Raw genomic sequence first — 25,394 nt, 5'->3', positions numbered from 1 at the left:
AGCTCTGAAAGACAAATGGTCTGGGCCCCACACCATCATTGAGCAAAAGGGAGAGGTTACCTACTTGGTGGACCTTGGAACTCCCAGGAGCCCTCTCAGAGTGCTCCATGTTAACAGGCTCAAGGCATATGTTGACAGGAAGGACATGAGCTTGCTCATGGCCACAGATGAGGGACAGGAGGAAGAGAGTGACCCTCTCCCAGACCTGCTCACTCAGAATCCTGATGATGGGTCAGTTGATGGTGTTGTCTTTTGTGGCAGCCTCACTGAACATCAGCAACAGGATTGCAGGCAAGTTCTGCAATCCTTTCGACATATGTTCTCTCTGACACCCAGCCAAACTGATTGGTGTACCCATGATGTTGACACTGGAGACAGTCTGCCTGTCAAGAGTAAAATCTACAGGCAGCCTGATCATGTTAGAGACTGCATCAAAACTGAAGTGCAGAAAATGTTGGAACTGGGAGTCATTGAGCCCTCAGATAGCCCTTGGGCTAGCCCAGTAGTTCTAGTGCCAAAGCCTCACACCCAGGGTGGTAAGAGAGAGATGAGGTTTTGCGTAGACTACAGAGGCCTCAATGCAGTCACTAAGACTGATGCCCACCCAATACCAAGAGCAGATGAGCTTATAGATAGATTGGCTTCTGCCAACTTCTTAAGCACATTTGATTTGACAGCTGGGTATTGGCAAATCAGGTTAGCTGAGGAAGCCAAACCCAAGACAGCATTTTCTACCCCTGGAGGGCATTATCAATTTGTGGTAATGCCCTTTGGACTGAAAAATGCACCTGCCACCTTCCAAAGGTTGGTGAATCAAGTCCTCACTGGGCTGGATGACTTCTGTGCAGCTTATCTTGACGATATTGCTGTCTTTAGCTCCACCTGGGAGGATCACCTGGTCCACCTGAGGAAAGTGTTAGAGGCCCTGCAAAAGGCAGGCCTCACTATCAAGGCCACAAAGTGCCAGATAGGGCAGTCACAGGTTGTATACCTGGGCCACCTTGTAGGTGGAGGCCAGGTTCAGCCACTGGAGAGTAAGATACAGGCCATCAAGGACTGGACTCCTCCAATCACCCAGACTCAGGTTCGAGCTTTCTTGGGCCTGACTGGGTACTATAGGAAGTTTGTCAGAAATTATGGGTCCATAGTGACCCCCCTTAATGACCTGACAAGCAAGAAGATGCCAAAGAAAGTTCAGTGGACAGCAAGCTGTCAGAAAGCATTCAATGACCTAAAGCAGGCCATGTGCACAGCACCTATCCTCAAGAGTCCAGATTACTCCAAGCCATTCATTGTCCAAACAGATGCTTCTGAGTTGGGTGTGGGAGCTGTTCTGTCTCAACTGAATTTTGATGGTAATGATCAGCCTATTGCTTTCATTAGTAGAAGGTTGACACCCAGAGAGAAAAATTGGTCAGCTATTGAGAGGGAGGCCTTTGCTGTGGTCTGGGCCCTGAAGAAGCTGAGGGCCTACTTGTTTGGCACTCACTTCACCATTCAGACAGACCATAAGCCCCTCTTGTGGCTAAATCAGATGAAGGGTGAAAACCCCAAACTGCTTAGGTGGTCCATTTCCCTACAGGGGATGGATTTTACAGTGGAGCATAGACCTGGGACTGATCACAGCAATGCTGATGGGCTCTCCAGGTATTTCCACTTAGAGCAAGAAGACTCACCTGGTCAAGGTTAGTTTATTGTCCCAAAGTTTGGGGGGGGGGGTCATGTAGGAGAGTAGGGTCTGCAATCCTATGATCACCCAGATTTTTGCTTTTTGCTGCACTGGTTTACGACTTTCCCTGGCTGTGGGCCTGCTAATCAGACCCACAGCCTAGCTGTTCTCTCTATCCAAATTGTACTCAGGTACTGAATTGGCACTGGGCCCTCTCCAAGTCCCTGTACCCAGGGCTGAGGTGCACCCAGAAGTCTCCCAGGGGCTGAAGCATGTATTATGCCACCCCTGGATTGACTAACTAAAACTGACACAACTGGCTGCACGACAGCTGGGGCAAGGTGGTGTACTCACCCTTTGCTTTAGATATAGTATACCTATATCTAACCCTAAAATGGACACACAGATCTCCTATCAGTCACTCCTATGGCAGGCCTTAACAATCCTGAAGGCAGAGTGCTTGGAATCGTGTGAGATGGTGCTCTGGCATGAGCTGAGCCTGTCTGCGGCTTTCGGGATCCATCCCTTAGCCGCTTCCATGATATCGCATACCATATACTCTTAAGTGCATTATAATCCTCGCGGTTAAATGCCAACTCTGGTATCGCTTTATCAAAACATGTCGAGTAAGGTGTCATACGAATTGGAATACTAACCCCTCGCCAATTCTGGCGACGGGGTTAGCATTCCACCCTTCTAGAGGGACACGACATGCATGTAACCTATAACCCGGTTAAAAGTCAGACAGAGCCTTAGCATCCACAAAATGGATGCTGCCACCGAGACACAAGTCTGCCCTCCTGCTGCTGGGAGTCCTCCCAGAGCAGGAGATAAGGACAAAGGGTTTCCTGCCAGGGGCGGTGCCAGCACCGTCCCAGACAGGGTTTTGTGTATTGTAAGTAGGCAGGGCTTTAGAGGAAGGTGACTGCACGTGGCACCCCGGTGCTCACTGTGCATAGGCTGGCTGGAACCAGTTCCAGGGTCACTCCAGACCCTGTGCTGGGGAAAAGCCCGCCAAGGAAGTGGGTGTAACCACCCGCCTCCTAGTCCCACCCATAGGGCAGGACTTAGTCGCGTGCCAGCCCCTTTTTACAGGATAAAGGTAGAGACTGGCCCCCTTCCAAATCAGATCATCTTTGGAATCAAGACACGACTTTCTGCGAAAGGACTTCAAGATTTCCTTCTTCAAGATTCTCCCTTGTGACTAAGGAGTAGTCACCCTGCATCCGCAGGCACCATCTAAAGAACACTGCGGTCTGCTGTAAGTCCTTCCTCCGGAATCCGACTGCCCAGCTCGACGAGAACCGGCTTCCCTGGCACCTCTGACCTCTACCCACCTCTACAGCCCAGCTGAGAACCGTGGGTGCGACGAGACCTCAAGGGACCGGCCATCTGCAAGACTGCACGACTTCTTTCCAGCAAGCCCGCCGAGTAATCTACTGGTGAGTGCTTTGGGGTCCGAGAAGCCCCGACTCTGAGCAGCTCCAGCTCCGAAGTGCAGCCCCCCAGCATCTCCACGATCTGCGTGGGGCCCTTCTGCTTTCCGCTGCTCACCGCGTTGTTTGGCTACTAGCCCGTTGGCTTGTGGCCTTCCTGACGACGCCCGACGACATTTCTGCTGCTGGTCTGGTTGCTCCAGACTGGCCCTTGCTCCCTTCCAGAAGAGGAGCACCCCGGACCCTCCTGGTCCACTCAAGACGCCATTTTGAGTCCACCGCGTGGGCTTGAATTAGCCAAGGCTTGTTGCCCAATCCTGGGTAACTTCGACGCCGACACCTTCATCCTTCGTGGGACAGCTCGCACCTCCATCCTGGTCGCCGACAACGCCTCCTGGTCCGAGAGACTGCAGAGCCCAGCAGCGCCCACTCACCTGACTGCGGTGACTTCGCCCGGTGCCATCCTGGTGCCCACTTAATCACTGGCTAGTGATTCAAGAACTTGGTCCCCTCTGCTTTCAGGTTTTCTTCTTCCTTGATCCAGGCTTGGGTCCATCGAACTTTTCTTCACTGGTCGCCTGCCAGCAACTTCTTCCTTCCAGGCTCCTGGTCCGGCGACGAGATCCCCGACGTCTTTTCAGACCTATGCAGCTGCAGCCCCTGGGCTAGGTAACTTCGGCACTCCGGTGTCCCAGCATAGCCTCACTATCCTAGGGTCAGGATCCACTGTCGTTTTCTCCCTACCAGGTCGGGTTCGCCCGTGAACACTAACTTTGTCTTTACTAGCCTCCATAGACTTTGTCCCGCATCCCGCGTGAGAGTGCACACTCTGCACCCGAGTTCCCTAGGCCTCCTGCTAGTAATCTAAAGGTTCAGTAGTCCAGTCCTAGCGATCCCAAAGCCTCTGAGAATCGTTACTTACCTGCTAGTAATTCGCATTCCACTTTTAAAGTATATGGTTTTTCGTGCCCCTCGGGCATTTGTGTATAACGTGCTAACTTAAGTATTTTCGTAAGAGTTTTGTTGTGTGCTTAGCACCCTGTCCTCATAAAGAGTACAGGGTTGTTGTGATTCTAATAAATACATTGTTTATTTTCATAACACTTGTGTGGTGTCCTTTCACTGGGTGTTCAAGGGGTAATGTGATGGTAAAACAGCTGGCTTAACACGCCCTCTAGAGTCTTAGCCTTAGACTGCTCGTATCCATGCTACTAGGATAGCTGGTCTATAAGGTTGACTTACAACCAATCATCAATAAGGGTTGTTTGGACTGATATATAGTGATCACTAGAATAGTGAGCACTGCACATCAGGCCAACTTCTCACACCTTCGTTTCGCGCTTTACAAATGTTTAAAATAAATAAATAAATAAATAAATAAGTTGAAGAGCAAGGGGCTCAGGATGGAACCCTGTGGTACTCCATACGCAGATTTAAAGGTTTGGGAAGCAGATGAGGAAGAGAAAACTTGGAAGGTGCGGTTGGATAGGAAGCTAACAATCCAGTTGAGAGCTGAGCCGGTTATGCCCGATGATCGGAGGGCATTAACAAGGATGGGATGGGAAACCGTGTCGAATGCGGCACTCAAATCCAGCAGGATGAGTGCCACGGTTTCCCCCCTGTCGACTCGGAAACGGATGTTTTCCGAGACTCCCAGCAAGGTGGATTCTGTTGAGAAGCCGGCTCTAAAGCCTGACTGTGATGGATGTAAGATTCCTCTTAGCTCAACATGGGTGGAAAGTTGAGAGTTAAAAATGTTCACTGCTTTAAAAACCCATACAGTCTCCCTCCTGGTGGAGGACAGTGGAGTCACTTGGAGAATGGAATACTCAAGTGACTGACCCAATGATGACACTATCCACCAAGCCACACGCGCAGAGATAAAATATATATCACAAACTGTGAAAGTGGTATGAGGGTCTCAAAAACAATCTCTTTGAGAGACTGGCTAAATGACATGATTCATTCCCTCCCCTCGTGAATATTACTTTGTTGCCTTTGGAAGCTGAATTAATCACTCCTTCTACCTCCCTCCTTTCCTTTCGATGCCTTCACATATCCAATACATTGGGCCGGGGTAGCTTGTCCTTCATGTCCCATCATCTTCGGTGTAGGCCTTGGTCACATGCCTCGAAGGAATGCAGGCACCAGTGTCTGAAAGCCACTCTCCAGTGATGCCACTCTGGAATCCTTTGTGCTTCCCAATACTTTTTCACGTGAGTGGCTGCTCTCCCACACTAATGTCTGTGTTGATACTGAAAGTGTTCAGCACCGTGAATCAGCCTCCCATAGCCATGACTGTTCAAGGGTGTCACCTTGCTGCAGGATCCTGTCTTAGAATGACAGCCAGTGTAGGGGCTCAGCAAGGTGACTTCCCCACTCCAGGCCGGGTCACCCATTCCCCCACAGTAAGGTTAAAATGTTAATATTCTTCAGCGTTCTCAGCTACATCAAGCTTCATATTCTTTAGCATTCTCAACTACAGCAAGCAGCAATTGTTTTGCAGTAATGAACTTGTCAGGGAAAGGGGGCTGGCCAGAAGGATAGCAGACAGCCTGTAAATCGTGGCTACTCCAGCTGTCTACACGTACCCAATGCTGTGTCCTGTTTTTATCCTGTCATCCTGTTGCTTGGACCACTGCATGGTGTAAGGGAGATGGTACACAACAATCTACAGTTACATTTAAGTTCAGGTTTTGACAGTCCAGATCTCACACTTACCCACTGCTAATAATATATACAAAGTGGGTTTTGATCCATCATTTAAAACCGTTGGCTTTCTTTAACCAGCCTCTTTCAGATACTGGCTTGAGACCACGTCTTGTCTTAGCCCAGTGGAGTATTCATCTTTCACCAAATGCTATTAACTGTTCAAATGTATTAGCTTATTAAACCCATACTAATGCTTATTAAAATATATGGGCCCCCTTTTGTTGGTGAGATCTGTTCTGAGGCAGTGAACCCCCTCATTCCCCTTAACCTGATAAAAAAAAATGCCATTTGCTTAATATTAAGTGACAGAGGCTGAACGATGGAGCCAACTTCTAAACAGAAACAGCGTGGTGTGGCCAGCCATATAAATGTAGGTGTACGGGTTCATAATGAGTAAGAGACACTATTAGAGACCTTCTAATTTGACCGTTACACTGATGAAATAGAAAGGGGAGTAATTTGCGGTCGGGAATCATTTTAGCCAAAGGTGTTTCACTTTGCATTTTGATTAAACTGCTGAGAGGCCCATGGAAGTTGCGTACACTATTCTCATTCTGAGAAATGGTATCAGATGCTACTCTTTTCTGTGAGATTAATACTGACTGCAGAAGGTGGTTTGGTTGTCTTGGTTTGTGGCAGCCATTTGCTAATAAATGTTTTGACACAGGAAGATAATTGATCAGATGACAACCCCATCCTAAAATCAGAGCCCATATACTGAGTTGATAACTGCAGATTGGTTTCTGGGGACCTAAAGTACTAGGAGTATCCCTCCTTCTAGGCACCTTCTACGAGAGGTGGATCCCATAAACCAACTGCAAGACATTTGCCTTTGGATACCATAGTGAGCTAAATAGTGAAACCCATAGTATGCTACAATCTTTGGCTATACATTACAATGAAAGATAAATCTGGGGGGTCTACTCAAGCCAAAAGAAACCTAATTGAACTCACAAGATTAACCTTGAGACTTCGAAACATACTAAGAGCGGACAACATGATGGAGATGCCCATACACAAGCAGATATATTTAAGGCAACAGTTGACTGTAGAACAGCTATTGCACATTCAATTGACTCTCTGTCACTTGAAATGACCCTCATGAAAGCCAAACTCAAAGTTGCAGAAAGAATGCAAGTGGATGTAGTGGTAAAGATTACTGGCAGTATGCTAGAAATGCAAACAATTACAGTGAAACTGCAAGAGGTCATCCCTAATCTTGAGACAAGAGTTAGACGCTGAAGGAAGATCTTGATGCAATATTCTCCACTTCCTTGAATTCTCTGAGTGGGCGTAGGCCCATCAGTGGAACTATTTTTGGAGAAGTGGTTACTAAAAATCTTGAAACCTAAAAGTTTATTACAACTGTTTTCTATTGAAAGGGCCCACTGAGCACTTGCACAACCTCCTAAGCATGGAGTCTTGCCACAAACTATTATTGCTCACTTCCCGGACTTCAGAGATTCAAATCTGTAGGGAGTACACAAGAATGAAAATTCCCCAGCTATTCTAACAGAAAGTGTCAGTTCTATTAAGGACACGGAGGCGAGGATTAGGCTTTTCCTTCTTCACTTTTTATTACCAGCAGCCTTTAAAAAGCAACATTTCATAACCAACAAACTACATTTCCCATGAAACATTGGGAAAAAACAGAAGAAACAGACCAACCATTCAGAATGTTGTCATGCATATAACTGTCCCTGCAGACTCTCTAATCTCCCTCTTTCTTCCTGCAGAAACAGCATTTTCACGTGATTTCTACTCCTGTTTATTGGACTCCGATCCTGGAATAAGTATACAGAAAAATTCTTTAACTTTGGTCATCCCAAAACAGATAAAGCTGTAAATAAACATGATATGAGATTAGTAACCATGACATATTAGCATCTGATACTTTCAGTCAAAGCATCAATCAAGAGAAATTATCAACAAAATATCATTGCCCCTCTGTCGGGCGGGTATCAACAAATATATGAACATTTTCAGGTGGGCAAATCCTCGCCTCCGTGTCCTTAATAGAATTGAAGCTTTCCGTTACGATAGCTAGAAAACCTTTCACTCTATGGTAGGACCCGGAGGCGAGGATTAGGCTAGTTTAAAGCTGGTTCACCACTACACTTGCCAGAGAAGACACCCATTTAAAATAAAACTTTTTAAGAGTGGAATCAGATGACCAATCAGCAGCATTGAGGATATCCTCTAATCTCACTCCCAAAGAGAAAGCCTTAGAGGCCATGGTGCCTTAGAGGCCATGGTGCCTCTTACTGAATGAGCTCTAAAATGGGCCGTATTAATGCCTGCTTCCTGCATTACCCCTCTGATCTATCTGACAGTTATAGGGGATGAAACCGCTTTTTCAGGTTTAGTCAGAGCAATCAGCAGTTGTCTCTCCCCGTGAGGACGAATATCCTCCGTGACAGTCTCATACATTTTAATGGTGCGAACTACACACAATTTAGACACGTGGAAACACTGGGTAAGATACAATTCTGACATTACACTTTGTTCTGCGAGCAATATGAAAGGTCACCCCTTCTGGGGTAAAAACTCTACCTGTAATGTCCAAATCCCGAATATCGAGACCCTGATGGCAGAGTCAGTAATGGTTAGGGGGAGAGAGACTGGGTGACGAGGTCTGTGCGCTATTGGGGGAATCATCCCCGTCCCAAGGATTTGTCTGTGGGAGGGTAGTAGGGGGTTCCTGTGAGGTACCCGGCGTTGGGGGATCTTGTAAAGGTTGGAGATCGATAAACACCTTCTTTAGGTGCAGAAAGGTGTCAAGATCGACCCCTGGGTCGTCCGCATGCTTGCATTTATCAGGGTTGGGGTGAGGTGGCTTCCCTGTAGGTAAGGGGGCCTGAGCCCAGAAGAGTGTTCCCTCTGGTCGAGGGTTTTTTGGCATTGTGCCTGATTTTCTTCTCCAAGGGGGCCACCACCTGAGTCACTGCTTTAAAGTTGGAAGCATCCATCACCTGACAAAAGTGGTCATCAGTAGGAAGGTAGGTAACTTCCTCCTCCATATATTCATATGGCCCCTCAAAATCCGCTATATCGAGGGTTACAATAATAAATGTAGCAATATGGTGGGTTGTCCCTGGAACTGACAGTGAAATTGACGTATTCTGGCTGCCAGGGGGTACGGACACGCCGAGCGCAAAGCTGACAAGTGTGTGGGCCCCTGGCGGGAGGATGACCGCACTTTGAGGCGAGCCGGCGGTGTAAATGCGACCGCGTAGGAACGAGAATGTTCCAGCAGTTGTCCTGAAAGGAAACAAAAGTCATGTTAAGCACAGTACGATGAGCGCGGCAGGAACGCGCCGATTAACATAAACACCAAAAGGACTGCAATAGTTACGCTAAACAGTGACTGAATATACAATGAGGAAATACAAAGGAAACACAGGTCAAGAGATCAAACACTTATCTGTATGCTTCTGGAGCAGAAAAGAAAGAAAGAGAGAGATAGAGAATCTGCAGGAACCATTATATGCATGACAACACTCTGATTGGATGGACTGTTTCCTCAGTTTTTTTCCCAATGTCTCATTGGAAATGTAGTTTGTTGGTTATGAAATGTTGCTTTTCAAAGGCTGCTGGTAATAAAAAGTGAAGGAAAAGCCTAATCCTCGCCTCCGGGTCCTGCCAAGGAATAAACTTGAAGTTTGCTGAACTAAAAATGTCACACTGCTTGCCCAATCACAATTCTACTCTTTTGAAGCCTTCAAGAGGCACCGCCAGGCAATGGGGTTAAAACGGCTGCTGTTTTTTCTTGCCCAATGTAGAGACGGTTGAGTACGTCATCACAGCCCCAGAGGAAGCATAGGACTGGATAGACAGATACGGAAATCCCTGATGCCCCCAGAGCTGTAGCCAACGGACACAATAAACTCCATTTAAGCCCAACTTAGGGAGAGGGGAATTCAGTGAACTCTAGGTTCTCACCTGGCCTGGACTACCATTAGGTTACTGGTGACTGAATATTACAATTCGAACATTGAACACCATAGGACGTAAGTTCAGATATCCTGCTTTGATGTGGCTGGCAGTGAGATAACTTGAATGCACCCCTTCGCCATCAACCCATAATTGTCCTGAGGGTGGGGGCGCTAGAGGGCGCGCATGCAGATGGCCGCGCGTGAGTGAGGCTCCTGCAAGCCTGGACTACAAATCCTTCAATTATCCTGTAAAACCAACGCCAAACCTGGTATAAACACACAGGGATGAAGGAGATATTGGGTCTCACACTTGACGAAAGTTTGGAAGCTCTCCGATTTGGCAGGACGACGTGAGAGGTAGAAAAAGAGCTGACCGGGCATGAACCCCGGCCTGTAACAACTGCAGACCGGGAACCAGAGACTACGCTAGCCCGCGGCTTCCCACGAGGCGCGCAGGCCTCAGGACAGGGACTGCCTCGGGCGAAACTGCACTGCCACCCGGTCGCGGCGATAAGACTGGTGTGACGCTGGGGTGTGATGAGAAGCGGCCGCCTACTGTTGAAGGCGTCCCCGAAGAGATTGCACTACCTGCTGTAGTGAACCAGCGTTTCAGGTTCAGGGCTGAGGAATAACGGGTTCCGACGCCACCCGCTGCAGAGACGCTGCCTGGCCTGACCGACGAAGCTATCACAGAGAAAGGCGAGACACTAATCGAGGCCGGGAGCATCGGTCGCAGCGTGGGCGCAAGGTGAGGTATCTTACGTCACCCCCGTAACTGGCTGGCTAGCCGCGACGGCCCAAGGGAGCTGGACTGCCTGAGACACGGCGTATCGGTGGGCCAGTCAACGCTGGGATATTGGCCGCCTGGATGTGGGAGATGTCAGGACCCGAACGACATTAAAGAGACTCGTGGGGCAAACCACTACCCTACACAACCCTGGTTTCAGGTGCGCTGTCGGCGCTGCCGGACCCCGAGGCGGAGTGCCCTGCGGGGATTAGCATTGCGACAGGCCGCAGCACAGCACGTAAGCTGCAGACCGAGGGCGGCCCCCGCCTCGAGTGTCGACGACACACAGACACAGGCATAAATCGACGTCTGATGGCAGGCTGGCCTACATGTCCAGGGCATCTCTAAGGACCCGAGCTGTACCCTGCTGATATCCCCCCTCCTGGAGAAACGACAACAACCATGCAGGGGGGATTTGCGGACTATACCCGGAGTAGAACCCTCTGGGACATTGTGGGCTGTGGAGCCAACTCAGGGTCAGGCGATACATCTGCGTGGGAGGGGGTGCCCGTGCCGAACCCCCGTGATCAGTCCTGCTTGATTTTTACAGTGCGGACAGCACTGCGACAGACCCCGCAAACTGAATACGCAGCTGAGAGTGGCGAAACGACGACGGAGAGTGATGCTCCTGTTTTGGACCATACAGAAGCGCCTCGGGAGCATATGAGGTCAGACCGTGCCTAACATCGTCATTGACTGAAAAACTGCGCAGGGAAGAGGCATCGGATAACGACGGGATTCTACCGCTCTTTCTGACACAAATACGCGGGAGAGCCCATTGCCTGACACGCTGCAATGGACACGGAGGTAGGCGTTGTCCACAGCTAGCGTTGCCTATACCACCACTAGGGTAGCGATAACACCGAGGACAGCGGTTCACACGACTTGGGAGAGTGGCTCTAACTCAAGTGAGATCTGCAGCATAACGCGTAGCCACGTAGAAGGCGGCGCTGGTGCATGGGCCTCAAACGCTCTGGCCCAATCTCCAACGAGACTGCAGGTTGCCGCAGCATACTACGGATCTCTTGAGTCCGGCTGAAGAACGCCATCACCTACATTTCGGGGACGCGAACGCTTGGCTGTAGGGGGTAGCGGACGGACGACACTGCGCCTATGACACAAGGTTCCAGCCTTACCATGAGAAAGAATACCAACCGTACAACGTTGAATGCTCCGGGCTCTAGTACTAGCCCAACTATGGGCAAACCGGACAATCGTCAGTCAAAGCTCACCCTTGAATCCACGTCTGCAAAAAAAGGGCAGAAACCGGCAATGGAAGCTGGAGGATCCGGTAGTCCGCAGGCAACGGGGACAGGGCCCAGCTCTTCCAGTATGGACATACAGCAGTTGGTGCAAGAGATGAGGCAGGGCTTCGCTACTGTTGTGGACAAGGTGGATCGTATGTCCTCCAGAATGGACGCTATTGCGCATAAATTGGATATACATGAAGAGAGAATCAAAGAGACAGAGCGACAGATCTCTGACAATGATGACACCACTGCCTCTCATACCACACAGCTTGCACGAATGGACAATATTCTTCGGGTCACTGCCACGAAGGACGAGGATTTGGAGGCCCGCAGCAGGCGTGATAATTTCCGCGTAATGGGCGTTCCAGAATCCACAAACACGGGGCGCATGGAAGATTATGTCGAAAAACTACTCCTCTCTGCGATTGGGTCCGAGGCATTTTCCAAGCAATTTATAGTGGAAACGGCGCATCGCTCTCTTGGTCCACGGCCTAAACCTGGGGCCCCAACGAGGCCCATCATTGCGCAACTTCTCAACTACGGGGACCGCGATGTGGCGCTAAAAGCAGCACGTAACAACCAAAATCTGTCCTATGAAGGTGTGGCCTTCTCAATTTACCCTGACTTTACACCAATGGTGCAAGAACAGTGACGTAAATTTATGGAAGTGAAGAAAAAACTACGAGCAGTGCAAATAGACTACGCTTTATTGTATCCTGCGAAGCTGCGCGTGACACACCAGGGGAAGCAACATTTCTTTACTAACCCGCAACAAGTAGATGACTTTTTGAAGAATCTGCGTCGAGTGCACCGTGGGAATGGAGGTCGTGATGGGGTACAGCCGGAGGAAGAACAGGAAAGAGATGACGAACTCTGAATTAACGGTCGATGCACCTCTGCGTCGCTTTCCAGACTGAGACACTGCACACACGGAACTGAAGGTGACCCATATCGTGGAGGACTGACGCTGTATGATCGAGATACCATGGACGGGTATTGGACTGTTGGTGGTAACGTATTCCAGGCAGCACACCACTCCCTTGATTAAGCCCACCCAGGGTCGATCAGGTTGAAGGGCAAAGGTGACGGGTGTGGGGTATGCACACCTCTAGATGTCCCCCAACGGGAATTCCCCAATGTTTACGTTTGAAGCACTGATGTTACTGGGGAGTTTAACAAATGTTGTGGGAGAGGGACGGGAGGGGTATTCTGGCAAGTTGGGGAAGCTTCAGTGGGAGGGGGCGGGGAGAGAGTCAACTCGAGAACAAATGTAATGTATGTTGTTATGGGAGGTTTTGCAACAGTTCTACAAGATGGTTATGATCATAATTGGGCTGCTCACGTATGGGAGGTGATTTGGAAACGACTGGGGCGGGGCGGGAAGGGAGGGATTGTTAACACGATGCATTTGAGACACACACACTGGACTGTTGGTTACTACTGCAACAGCTGCGATTCATGGATGCCGAGACACGATAGTTCCTGTATTGTACAGTCAATAGACACTACATATCACAACATAGTCAGATGGTTTACCTGGCTGAGTAAGACATGCGGGCAATGATACCAATGTGAAGCAAACTGCACATGGCAATGACTGATTTAAACCTTATTTCGTGGAATGTACGGGGGCTAGGAGACCCGCGGAAGAGGTGACAGGTGTTGTCATATCTCGACCGTCATGCTATACATATCGCTTTCTTGCAAGAAACACATTTCATACCCCGCACTGGACACACCTTTGCCTGCAGGTGGGCGGCTAATGCAGTTTTTTCCTCTTACTCGACATATGCTAGAGGAACGGCGATCCTTATCAAAAAGGGCACTCCGTTTACCTTGGTTGGTGATAAGCAAGACGCTCAAGGACGATACTGTGTGGTGTGGGGGAGGCTGGGGCACATGGCGGTCACTATGGTATGCTGCTATGGTCCCAATACTGATGACCCTCAATTCTTTACTGAGCTATGGGCCACTGTTATAGGCACGGGCCCTGATCACATAATATGGGGTGGGGACTTTATTATAGCACACGAACCAACCATCGATAGGTCGCACCCAGCCCCCCATCACTACACTGAAGCGAGGACAGCATTGCACACGGTGATTAAAGTGTATAACCTGATTGATACATGGCGACACCTTCACACCACTACGCGAGAGGGCACCCACTTCACAGCACAAGCACAGTCTTGGGCAAGGCTTGATTACGTGTTTATATCTCCGCAACTCTGCCCTGCGCTCGTAGGGGCACAACATTTGGCTAGGACTTACTCTGACCATTCGCCTGTGAAGATCACATTGAGGACGGAGGACCTAGGTCCGCCGAGGTCTGCCTGGCGTCTGCAACCTACAATGCTTGTAGATGCCGTGTTTCAGGAAGAGTTGAGAGAACAGACTTTAGAATTCTTTGAGCGCAATAAGGACTCGGTAAAAGATGTTGAAACTATTTGGGACGCCTTTAAGGTAACCCTAAGAGGGATATGCATTGCAAAAGGGTCAGGGGTACTTAAAAGCATACTGACAAGGTTAAATAGCCTGGAAGCTGAACTTAAAACTCTGGAAGGCTCCCTGGCAAATTGTCCAGATAGAATAACATTATCGCACATCCGGGGAAAACTCACAGAATACACTGAGGAGGCTAATAGAGAGTCCAAATTTAGAGGGCGTCATTGGACAGCTCGCCGATATGGAGAAGGTGAGAGGCCCGGGAAAGCACTTGCCGCAACGGTCAGGTTGCTGCAACAACCAAACATTATACTGGAAATTGAAGGATCGGATGGGCTGGTATATAGAGACACGGCACAAATTCTTAATGCTTTTGTTACACATTACACCACATTATACACTACCACGAGAGCTGATGAGCTAAATCTGCAAGACTATTTGGAGGATGTATCCTTAGGTTGGCTGAGTGACGCACAGAGGTCTTTTTTAAATGCTCCGTTTGAATTGGACGAAGTGCGCGATGCTATAATGCACTTGCAATCAGGTAAGGCCACTGGATTAGATGGAATCCCAGTGGAGTTTTATAAAACTTACATTAAATTCATGGCCCAGATATTGCGGGAAGTCTATGAAGACGCACTGGAGGTAGGACATCTCCCCCCATCCATGCGCTTTGCTCTTATCACGTCCTTGCTAAAACCAGGAAAACCGGCGAATAGTTGCGATTCGTACAGGCCCCTGTCGCTGTTAAACTGTGACGTGAAGATACTAGCCAAACTTATTGCTACACGTATCAACCTCCTTCTGCCTAATCTGATTTTACCCGACCAATCGGGATTTGTCCCTGGCAGGGCAACATCTCACAGCCTACGTACTTTTTTTACGATTATGAATAATGTCCACGGAGACTTACCCATGGCTGCTATATTTTTAGACGTCACCAAGGCCTTCGATTCCCTGGAATGGGACTATGTGTTCAAGGTAATAGAACGAATGGGCTTCCCGACTATATTCCTATCCTGGATTAGACTGCTCTATGGGTCCCCAGTAGCTAAAGTAACTGTTAATGGGAGACTGTCCCCAGAAATTCCCGTCACAAGAGGCACGAGACAGGGCAGCACCTTGTCGCCCCTACTATTTGCAATTGCCACTGAACCCTTAGCGGCGAAACTGCGGCAACATCATAAGGATAAAGCATTGCAATGTAACCAGCGACAGATTTTGATATCAATGTACGCGGATGATATCACCTTATATATTCGCGATCCCAGCCACAACTTGAACCCCATCCTCAGAGAGTTTATTCGATTTGGAAATCTCTCTGGCATCCAGATTAACTGGAGTAAATCGTGTTTATTTCCCCTCACAACGTCCACGTTGAAATTTGCTTTAGATTACCCCATTGCCTGGTGTGAGGAGGATTTCAAATACTTAGGTATTTGCGTGGCAAAGGACAGAGAGGAATTACTACGGATCAACTATGGCACGACCATGACCCGTATAACTGACAACATCACAAGGTGGATCACACTACCACTGTCGATGGCAGGCAGAGCATCTTTAATAAAAATGGTGATTTTGCCACAATTGCTTCACCTTTTCCTGAATGTACCGTTCTCTCCTGGAAGGTACTTCTTCCAACAGCTTAGGTCAGAACTCACTCGGTTGGTGTGGGGAGGAAAGACGGCCCGATTAAAATGGGAGACTCTCATTCGGCCGTACAATCAGTGCGGATTTAGTATTCCCGATTTTGAAATGTATTATTATTCTGCTCAAGCACACTATGCCTATTTCTAGATATACCAGCCTCGGTATATGCCCCAGGTAGCGGCAGAACACTGGCTTGCTCATCCAATCCCAATAGAAGGAGCATTATACACCCCTTCCCAGGGTAGGGATCGGACGCCGTTGACGGTGATGAGCACTGTTAATGCGTGGGCTCGACTAGGAGCTATGCTAGACGTGGCTATGATATACTCACCGTTATTGCCACTCACCTATCACCCGGACATGCCCTTGCTACAAGAGAAAATCTTCCACAAGCTCACTAAACGCCTCCATATCACAACATGGGGGGACATGTACCATGCAGGGACATTCCGTGCGTTGGACCATCTATGCTCTGACACACGCCCGTCTCCTCTTGACACCTTCCTTTACATTCGACTGCGAAAAGGACTGAAATCAATTACACCTGACTTTCCTAATGAACCTGAAATCTGAAGTTTTTGCACCACTACACCGTCTACTTCAGGATGAAACTCCTAAAAAGCTAGTTTCGACAATTTATCGAACAGTACATATGTTAAGAGACAGGCCGCCACTTGCAGCTAAACCAAAATGGGATCAGGAATTAGGCGCTGAGCTCACGGATAAGCAATGGGAATTTTGCTTACAACAAACTGAGCACGTGTCATCGAGCAGCAAATTCAGAATAATACACTACATATTTATACACAGGCTATATTACACTCCGGTCCGCATGCACAGGTTTCACCTACGTGACAATGACACCTGTGACAGATGTCACGCTCCGGGGGCCGACCTCTTACATTTGGCATGGGAGAGTGAGGGTGTGCAGTCCTATTGGCGTCAGGTGTTTGGAGCGATATCTAAGATGGTAAATACTGAAGTGGAACCCTCCCCAGTGCTTGCCCTGTTGGGGTACGTAGAGCCGATACAGGCAATACACCGTAAATTTATTGCACTAGCATTCCTTGTGGCTAAAAGGAGAGTGGCGTTAGGTGGGGAAGAGGCAGAGCCCCCAAATTTAAGACTTGGCTACACGATCTTACATATTGTCAGGAACAGATTGCTACCTATGCTGAGCTACTACCGGTTTCCTCAAGACCGGCTGATATCTGGGCTCCACTGCAGTGCTATCTACTAGAGAGAACTGACCCCAGTAACGCAGAGAAACCACACTCGTCGCGATCATAATGCTTTCATGTAATGGCACACAGCACGTCCTCATAAAAGATATGGCACAGAGGAGTTAGGAACAGAGTACAAGAGATGAATTACTACGGATCAACTATGGCACGACCATGACCCGTATAACTGACAACATCACAAGGTGGATCACACTACCACTGTCGATGGCAGGCAGAGCATCTTTAATAAAAATGGTGATTTTGCCACAATTGCTTCACCTTTTCCTGAATGTACCGTTCTATCCTGGAAGGTACTTCTTCCAACAGCTTAGGTCAGAACTCACTCGGTTGGTGTGGGGAGGAAAGACGGCCCGATTAAAATGGGATACTCTCATTCGACCTTACAATCAGTGCGGATTTGGTATTCCCGATTTTGAAATGTATTATTATTCTGCTCAATCACACTATGCCTATTTCTGGATATACCAGCCTCGGTATATGCCCCAGGTAGTGGCAGAGCACTGGCTTGCTCATCCAATCCCAATAGAAGGAGCATTATACACCCCTTCCCAGGGTAGGGATCGGACGCCGTTGACGGTGATGAGCACTGTTAATGCGTGGGCTCGACTAGGAGCTATGCTAGATGCGGCTATGATATACTCATCGTTATTGCCACTCACCTATCACCCGGACATGCCCTTGCTACAAGAGACAATCTTCCACAAGCTCACTAAATGCCTCCATATCACAACATGGGGGGACCTGTACCATGCAGGGACATTCTGTGCGTTGGACCATCTATGCTCTGACACACGCCCGTCTCCTCTTGACACCTTCCTTTACATTCGACTGCGACAAGGACGGAAATCAATTACACCTGACTTTCCTAATGAACCTGAAGTTTTTGCACCACTACACCGTCTACTTCAGGATGAAACTCCTAAAAAGCTAGTTTCGACAATTTACCGAACAGTAGATATGTTTAGAGACAGGCCGCGACTTGCAGCTAAAGTAAAATGGGATCAGGAATTAGGCGCTGAGCTCACGGATAAGCAATGGGAATTTTGCTTACAACAAACTGAGCGCGTCTCATCGAGCAGCAAATTCAGAATAATACACTACAAATTTATACACAGGCTATATTACACTCCGGTCCGCATGCACAGGTTTCACCTACGTGACAATGACACCTGTGACAGATGTCATGCTCCGGGGGCCGACATCTTTTTTTTATTTATTTATTTTTTTATTTTTTTATATTTATTTTTATTGAAAATTTTGAAATGCAAGGCAAAAGGAAACACCATTTACAGTACTGATTCCAAGACGGGGAAGGAAAAACAACACATCACAGTCCATATTCAAGGCAGGTAAGGAAAGAAAGGGGGGGGGAGAAGGGAGAAATCCATAACAGAACATATGTAAGACGATATTGGAAGGTAGGCTCAGGGAGATAACGGAACATCTGGGATATCTAGTACAGGTGGTGTACATATATGTCCGCGGTACTCATTCCAGGGTCCCCACACTCTACTCCATTTTCGGGGTTTACCACTTTCGGGGTTTACCACGGGGGCCAACTTCTTACATTTGGCGTGGGAGTGTGAGGGTGTGCAGTCCTATTGGCGTCAGGTGTTTGGAGCGATATCTAAGATGGTAAATACTGAAGTGGAACCCTCCTCAGTGCTTGCCCTGTTGGGGTACGTAGAGTCGATACAGGCAATACACCGTAAATATATTGCACTAGCATTCCTTGTGGCTAAAAGGAGAGTGGCGTTAGGTGGGGAAGAGGCAGAGCCCCCAAATTTAAGACTTGGCTACAAGATCTTACATATTGTCAGGAACAGATTGCTACCTATGCTGAGCTACTACCGGTTTCCTCAAGACCGGCTGATATCTGGGCTCCACTGCAGTGCTATCTACTAGAGAGAACTGACCCCAGTAACGCAGAGACACCACACTCGTCGCAATCATAATGCTTTCATGTAATGGCACACAGCACGTCCTCATAAAAGATATGGCACAGAGGAGTTAGGAACAGAGTACAAGACTGGGTGGTGGCTGCTCGATGATATAATGCAGGCTAAGATGGATTGGCCTGAAGGATTCGGACTATTGAGATTGCTTGCTCTTTACCTAAGGCCTTTTTAACCATGCGTGAGTACTTCACTCTATACTGGACCAAACTGAACACCTGTATTACTGATTAGCTTTGTTGCCTTGCGAAATTCACATGTCTGAACGGACTGAAACCTAAGGGGGAAAGTCTTTTTGTACTGCTTGTGAGATTATATTGATATGTATTTCTTGCCCTGTTGCTGTGTCCGGCTACATGTACGCATTGATGACTATGTGATGTGTTGTGTGAATATAAATGCACCTTACCTGTTGTATCACTGACAAAACCTGAAAATAAAGGATAAAAAAAAAAATTGGCCTGAGGGTATAACAGTGATGTGTATGGAGCTTCACACAATGGAAGTGGGCCCCAAGATGTACCAGAAGTATATGCTCTGTTGATGTTTTAAGGGTTTGGTCATCATGGTAGTTTTGAGAAATTAATCCGTAGAGGGGAGAGAATGTCTGTATTTGTGGAACCATGTGAATTAAAATGTTCTTATAGTCAACACAGCTTTGAAGTGCATTGCTTCAGGGTTAGGAAGCAGCTGTTTCGATGTTCTGGGGTTTTACTTGGTCGATGTTTGAGATCCCTAAAGTTTATTTGAAGTTGCGGTGACAAAGACCGTGTTTGAAAATAATAGGCTAACATGTATGGTTTCTCTTCCTTAATGGCTGGAAGGGTGAGTGTCATAACAGAGAGTGTACAAGGCATTATAATTACGAAAAGCGACAGTGCGCCTATTTGCTTGAAAACACAACACAGGAAGTGGATACAGCTTTTCTCCAATAGACTCATTTGAATAGGCTGCAATATAATAAATTGGTGTTAAATGGTGAGCGGAGCTGTATTACTCCTCATTGGCTAGAGGGGCTGTTGTGTGTATAGCTGCATGGAGTCCCCTAGAGAAAGTCCCAGTGCTCCAAGATCCAGAAGGTAAATATGGTTTAGGGTACCTTAAATAGTAAAGAGCTGTTTCTTTCTAATATTTGTGACCTAACTTTCCTGTTGTATTTTTTTCTAAATACCAATATACATTTTAACTCTGTGCCGGACACTTGGATGTTATGATCGAGTGACTTTAACTGTGTAATGTCTGGAGAGACTGACATATCACCTCCAAAAATAGGTTTGCTGCCGAACTGAAAGAGATGACTGACAGATATGACCTCTTAGATATGTGGCAGGAACCATATCCCTGTGATGAATTATTTCCCCTTTTCTTGACAGCCCTCACGGTTTACTTAGCAGGAATGATTACATTTTTATAATTGCCATTATTGCAGATAGACGTTCAGATTCTTATAAACGTGTTGGACTACTGTTAGACCAGTCACTCCATTGCCTGTTATATACAGGACAAAACGTTAGACTTGAATGTTTTGAACTTGAACATGAATGGAATCCTTACAGGATGCAGCCATTTGCAATGACATAGGTAAAATACTAAAAGGCCATTTCTAAAATAACTGGGTTGTAGCTTCTACTAAAGCAACAGAATTGGGAGCAGTAAAGTTGTTGGTGGTGACAGGGGCATGAATTGGGAAGTTATGTGGGGCAAGTCAGCCACTACGTGCCAACATCAAAAAATAAATGCAGAAGACGCAGTGACTTCTTTGAAAAGAAGATGTGCACAAACTGGAGCTCGTAGAGATGTTACTGGACAGTAAACTAATTTATAATGATTTAATTGAGATCTTGTAAATTGTATGTACAACATGCAGACAGAAATTATACATTCGATCAGGAACGATGTTAAATATGCTCTTTTAGAGGGTGACAAAGAGGCAACCTACCCTGCAAATAATTCATCATAATGGCGAACTAGAATTGACACAAATGAAAATTAATATACTTTTCTGTGAACATCTGGAAATATTTTACTTAAAGGCTGAAGCCACAGACCTGCACCTTATCCATGTATGCCTTCTAGGCATGAAATTACCACAGTTGTCAGAGGCACACAGGGGTCTGATGGATCCCGTAGTTAAAGGAAGAGTTCTAATCCATGCTGGGACTAATGTAACATGAGATGGTCCGACCCGGATGGATGTATTACAGAGTTTTACCAGGCATTTTCTGGAGTGCTAATGGACAGGCTAGCAGGGGGAATGTAAGGAGCTCTTTGGGGGATATTGGGTGGGGGACATAGTCCCTCAGTTTGAGAAAGGCTTCAATTGCCAAGGTCTCTAAACCAATGAGGGCTCCGGTGGATTTTAAATAATACAGGCAACTAACAGTGATCCCAGTCGATACTAAAATCTTCAATAGCAAGCCAGATACTTGGGTATGATAACAGAGTTAGTATATCCAGGTCAATCGGGGTTTATCCTGCGGCGCAGTATCATGCATAATCTGCGAAGACTGATGTATGTGCAGTATTTCCTAGACATGGCTAAGGGAGACTACGTGGTGGCTTCCCTAGATATCGAGAGGACATTTAACACAGTAGGCTCGAAATGTGTTCCATGCTCTCTTCTCTAATAGAAAATGTTTCTCCATTCATCATTCCTAGCATGGGTCAAGATTAGCATGATCATATCCAATAGCTTCACCCTAGAGGAAGGCTCCCGACAAGAATGCCGTTGTCACCCATCCTGTCCACTCTTGTGATGGAACCTCTGGCCTATATAATCAGAGTGAGATTGAAATAATGCAGAGATTAAGGTAACAGCCACACGACATGTTATTTCACAGTATGCTGATGACACTTTACTTAAGGTACACTATTGTCTCGCTTAGAAATACTAATTGACTATGGCAGACTGCCTGATCTTTGTACAAACTGATCCAAGCCTAGACTGTTTCATTTGGGGGGGTTGGCCTGAGATGAAGAGGTCAGCATCCCTGATACTTGGTAATAGGAGTGACACATAACTGAGAAAATTACATCAAACTAAATGAGGATTATGTTCTAGCCATAGCGCAAGAATCACAGTCATTCTGGTCAGAATTACCCCGTTCCATGGTCGACAGAATAGCGATATAAAAGAGGGCGGTGTTGCCCCGGTATCTGCCATTCCGGGGTAGTTGTGCATGATCCCCATGAGATTCTTCTGAGAGCTGGATAGTATAGCCACATCTCTTTTATAGGCAGTAACCAGCTCTAGAATAAGAACTTTTAAATTGTTGCACAACATGGTGGATTAGGAGCACTGGATAGAGAATGCTCCTACCTGCCATCTGTTACAGCATCTTTCGGAATGTCTCTTGGAGACCACAGAAGGGAGCACATACTATCAAAGGGTTGCCTTTGAAACATAGAATTCCGGTTTCTGTTTCTCCCATGGTAAGTAGAGGTCTTTTACTTTTCTCGTATGGAATGATTATGAGATTGCAAGTTTAGATGTGTCCTAAAGACATAGTTCTCAAAAATAGTCCCGCTTTGGGGACTCTGAGAGCTTAATATGCTTATTTGAAGCCTAAAGCATAAGGATGGTTGGGTACAACACAAAGGAAGGCTTATATGACGGAACTACAGCTATAGGTTATATTTTTTTAGGGTAAGACACATTACAGGGAAGAGTTCCCTGGTAAGCCACCGGAATCAATCAGAATATTGGAGTTGGTAACAAATCCAGGCGGGCTGCCCGTTTTCTGCTACATGGCACCTTGCAACAAGGAAATGGCCTTTACAATGCGTCTCAAACCACGCAGTGCCTTTACAACGCAGTCGAACCACAAATGTACCTTTACAAGGCATTCCTTAACCACACAAGTCGCTACAATGACTTGCCTAAGGGAAAGCATTGTTTGACGGATGTTGGGCTTTAAGTCTAACACTTTCCCTACTGTTGCGCAGACTAGTTATAATAGTAAATTGTACTATTCCAAAGTCCAGCGCTTTCCCTAAGGAGATTGTTGTAATGATGTTTGGTAAAGGAATGTGTTGTAAAGACGCATTTGTGGTTCGGACCCGGTTGTAAATACATACGCGGTTAATGCATGGGTATTTCGAACATACAACCAACAGGAACTGCAGGTCAGGACTGAGTGGGGCAGAAACTGTACTGCAGTGTTTACAGATGACGAACAAAACAGGATAATGGCACATGTCCTGAAAGCTTTGAGTTACCCACATTTCTGTCTCAAACTTTAAATATCTTCATAGGATATATCTTAAACCAGCACAAAATATGCCCCATTAGCTGTGTAAAATGTAAGAGATGTTGATAAATGGCGCTGATCTACTTCATATGAGTTAAATGCGTAGGACCGTACAAATATTCTGGAAAACTGTGGTTGTATAACAAACAGCATTGGGTAACATGACTAATCTAGAGATTAAACATTCTGTGTTGGGCTTACACCCCTGTCCAAAGAAGAATCGCATGCAATTTCATTTTACAGCATTGAGGCTAATCTTGGCTTAATGATGCATAGCAGGTCACTGGAAACAAGATAGATGTAAATTGTTCAAATTATGTCACAAGGATATAAGTGAGTGAATGGTGGTGGAAGAAATAATGCATGGATGCAGTTAGAACTGATCTTAAACAAGATCATCAGGACAGACAGAGATATGCAAAGAAATAAGAATACAGGCTAACTTAGATAAAATTGTTAAAAGATACTGACCCATCCTGCCAAAGGGAAACGGACGAAGAACCAGAAGGTGGACTATCTTTGGGGTTTGATTTACTGACTAAAGAGACACCAATAACATGAATTTGAAGCTTTAGGCTACTTATTGCACAGAGCATATGCACTTTATTAAACAACTGGCCCTTGGGCTAAACACATGCTGCTAAAAGTTGAGGGCCACTGAGCCGGAGAACTAATAGGATAGAACTCTGGGGATACTGTCTGCATTGATCGGTCCCCGGGAAAAGCGTGCCGTCTTGTACATTACCTAAAATCGCCCTACTTTCTTGTACTTTGACACAAGGGCCTGCCGCAACATTCTATGTAAAAACTTTTTAACTGAACATGGAAGCAATTGGAGCTTTTCAGGTAACATACTCATTCTTGTGGTTTAGTATGTTTTTTTGACTATTTTATCTGTTATGCAATGGATTAAATTAACTTATTCAAAAAAATCAAACTTGTGTATCCAAAGATAAACAATTGAATAACTATGTACTCAATGACTGAAACACTGTCCTATATGTTGAGAAGATGTTTGATTTAATAAAAACATTTAAAAAAAAGAATTACTTATTCAAAGAAACAAATTACTGGCCCATCTTCAGTAGTTACTATTTGTATGTCATCTGATAGACCCTGTCATTAAATGTCAAACCATGATAATGCATGTAAACACCCTGCTGCCTCATAATAGTTTTTTTGTGAAGGAGGGAACTTCAGAAGAGCTTCTGTGGCATTCACTTACTCTACAAAATTGAGAGTCTGTTTCTAAGACTTTGGGCCTGATTTATTTGTATTGTACTACCGAGGTTCAATCCTAACCTGTTATTTTTAACTACCTAAAATGCAAAATAATAATTCAGTTATTTTGCTCTTTTTTCCAGATGGCTAATTTGGCACTTATGAGAGGTCATTATGACAGTGTGAGTATGGTGATCGCCGTGCACATTCAAGTCTAGCTCGGCCTTTTGAGGTGCAGTTTTGCACTCTGTTTGGCATCTTCTGGCATGTTCTCTTCATACACTCTCAGGCAACAGCAGTTCTGCAGATCGAGTATGCCCCTCTGGTTAGACATTGACTTTTGGGGTGATGAACAGAAGAAAATGTTTGATAATGGAGACTCAGGACCTATTTTGTTATATACATTTATATAGTGCACTATTCTCTATGAGGGCTTCCTCAGTGTGTGTACCTAGTCATGCATAGGGCAGGGTGGTTAGGGCAGGTCTTCAGCTTGTTGCAGAATTCAAGAAGGGAGGATGAGGCTCTGATGTGAATTGGGAAGTCATTCCATGCTTTAAGAGCGATGCAAGAAAAGGCACATTCCCAGTGTCTTATTTAATGTATGCATCATGTGTGAGTAGGAGTCCTGTGGAGTGGAGTTGTCTTGTGTTTGGTAAAAGGAGATGCAATTGTTCAGGTAGGTGGGGGTCTACGTTGTGTAGTGTCTTGAACGTGTGAGTGAGGAGCTTGAACTGGATGGGTTTGTATATTGGAAGCTAGTGGAGCTCTGTAAGGTGATCTCTGCTTGGGAAGTTGAGTAAGAGTCTGGCTTCATGTTCTGGATGGTTTGTAGTCTGG

The 25,394-nt window shown here is 46.5% G+C and overlaps 1 protein-coding gene across 3 annotated transcripts in view; it reads left to right on the top strand.

The window, feature by feature from the left end:
• Positions 1 to 25,394, top strand: part of TTC19 (tetratricopeptide repeat domain 19) — a 217,180-nt gene that overhangs the window by 136,411 nt on the left and 55,375 nt on the right. For all 3 annotated transcript variants that reach the window (XM_078679988.1, XM_078679987.1, XM_078679989.1), the window contains exon 4: positions 24,698 to 24,736. In XM_078679988.1, the coding sequence (XP_078536114.1) occupies positions 24,698 to 24,736 (39 nt within the window). The remainder of the gene's footprint in view (positions 1 to 24,697; positions 24,737 to 25,394) is intronic.

The sequence above is a fragment of the Lissotriton helveticus genome, chromosome 3_1 (genome assembly GCF_964261635.1).
Source record: "Lissotriton helveticus chromosome 3_1, aLisHel1.1, whole genome shotgun sequence".
In the NCBI taxonomy this organism is placed as follows: Eukaryota; Metazoa; Chordata; class Amphibia; order Caudata; family Salamandridae; genus Lissotriton; species Lissotriton helveticus.
This window is presented reverse-complemented; position numbering and strand designations above follow the sequence as displayed.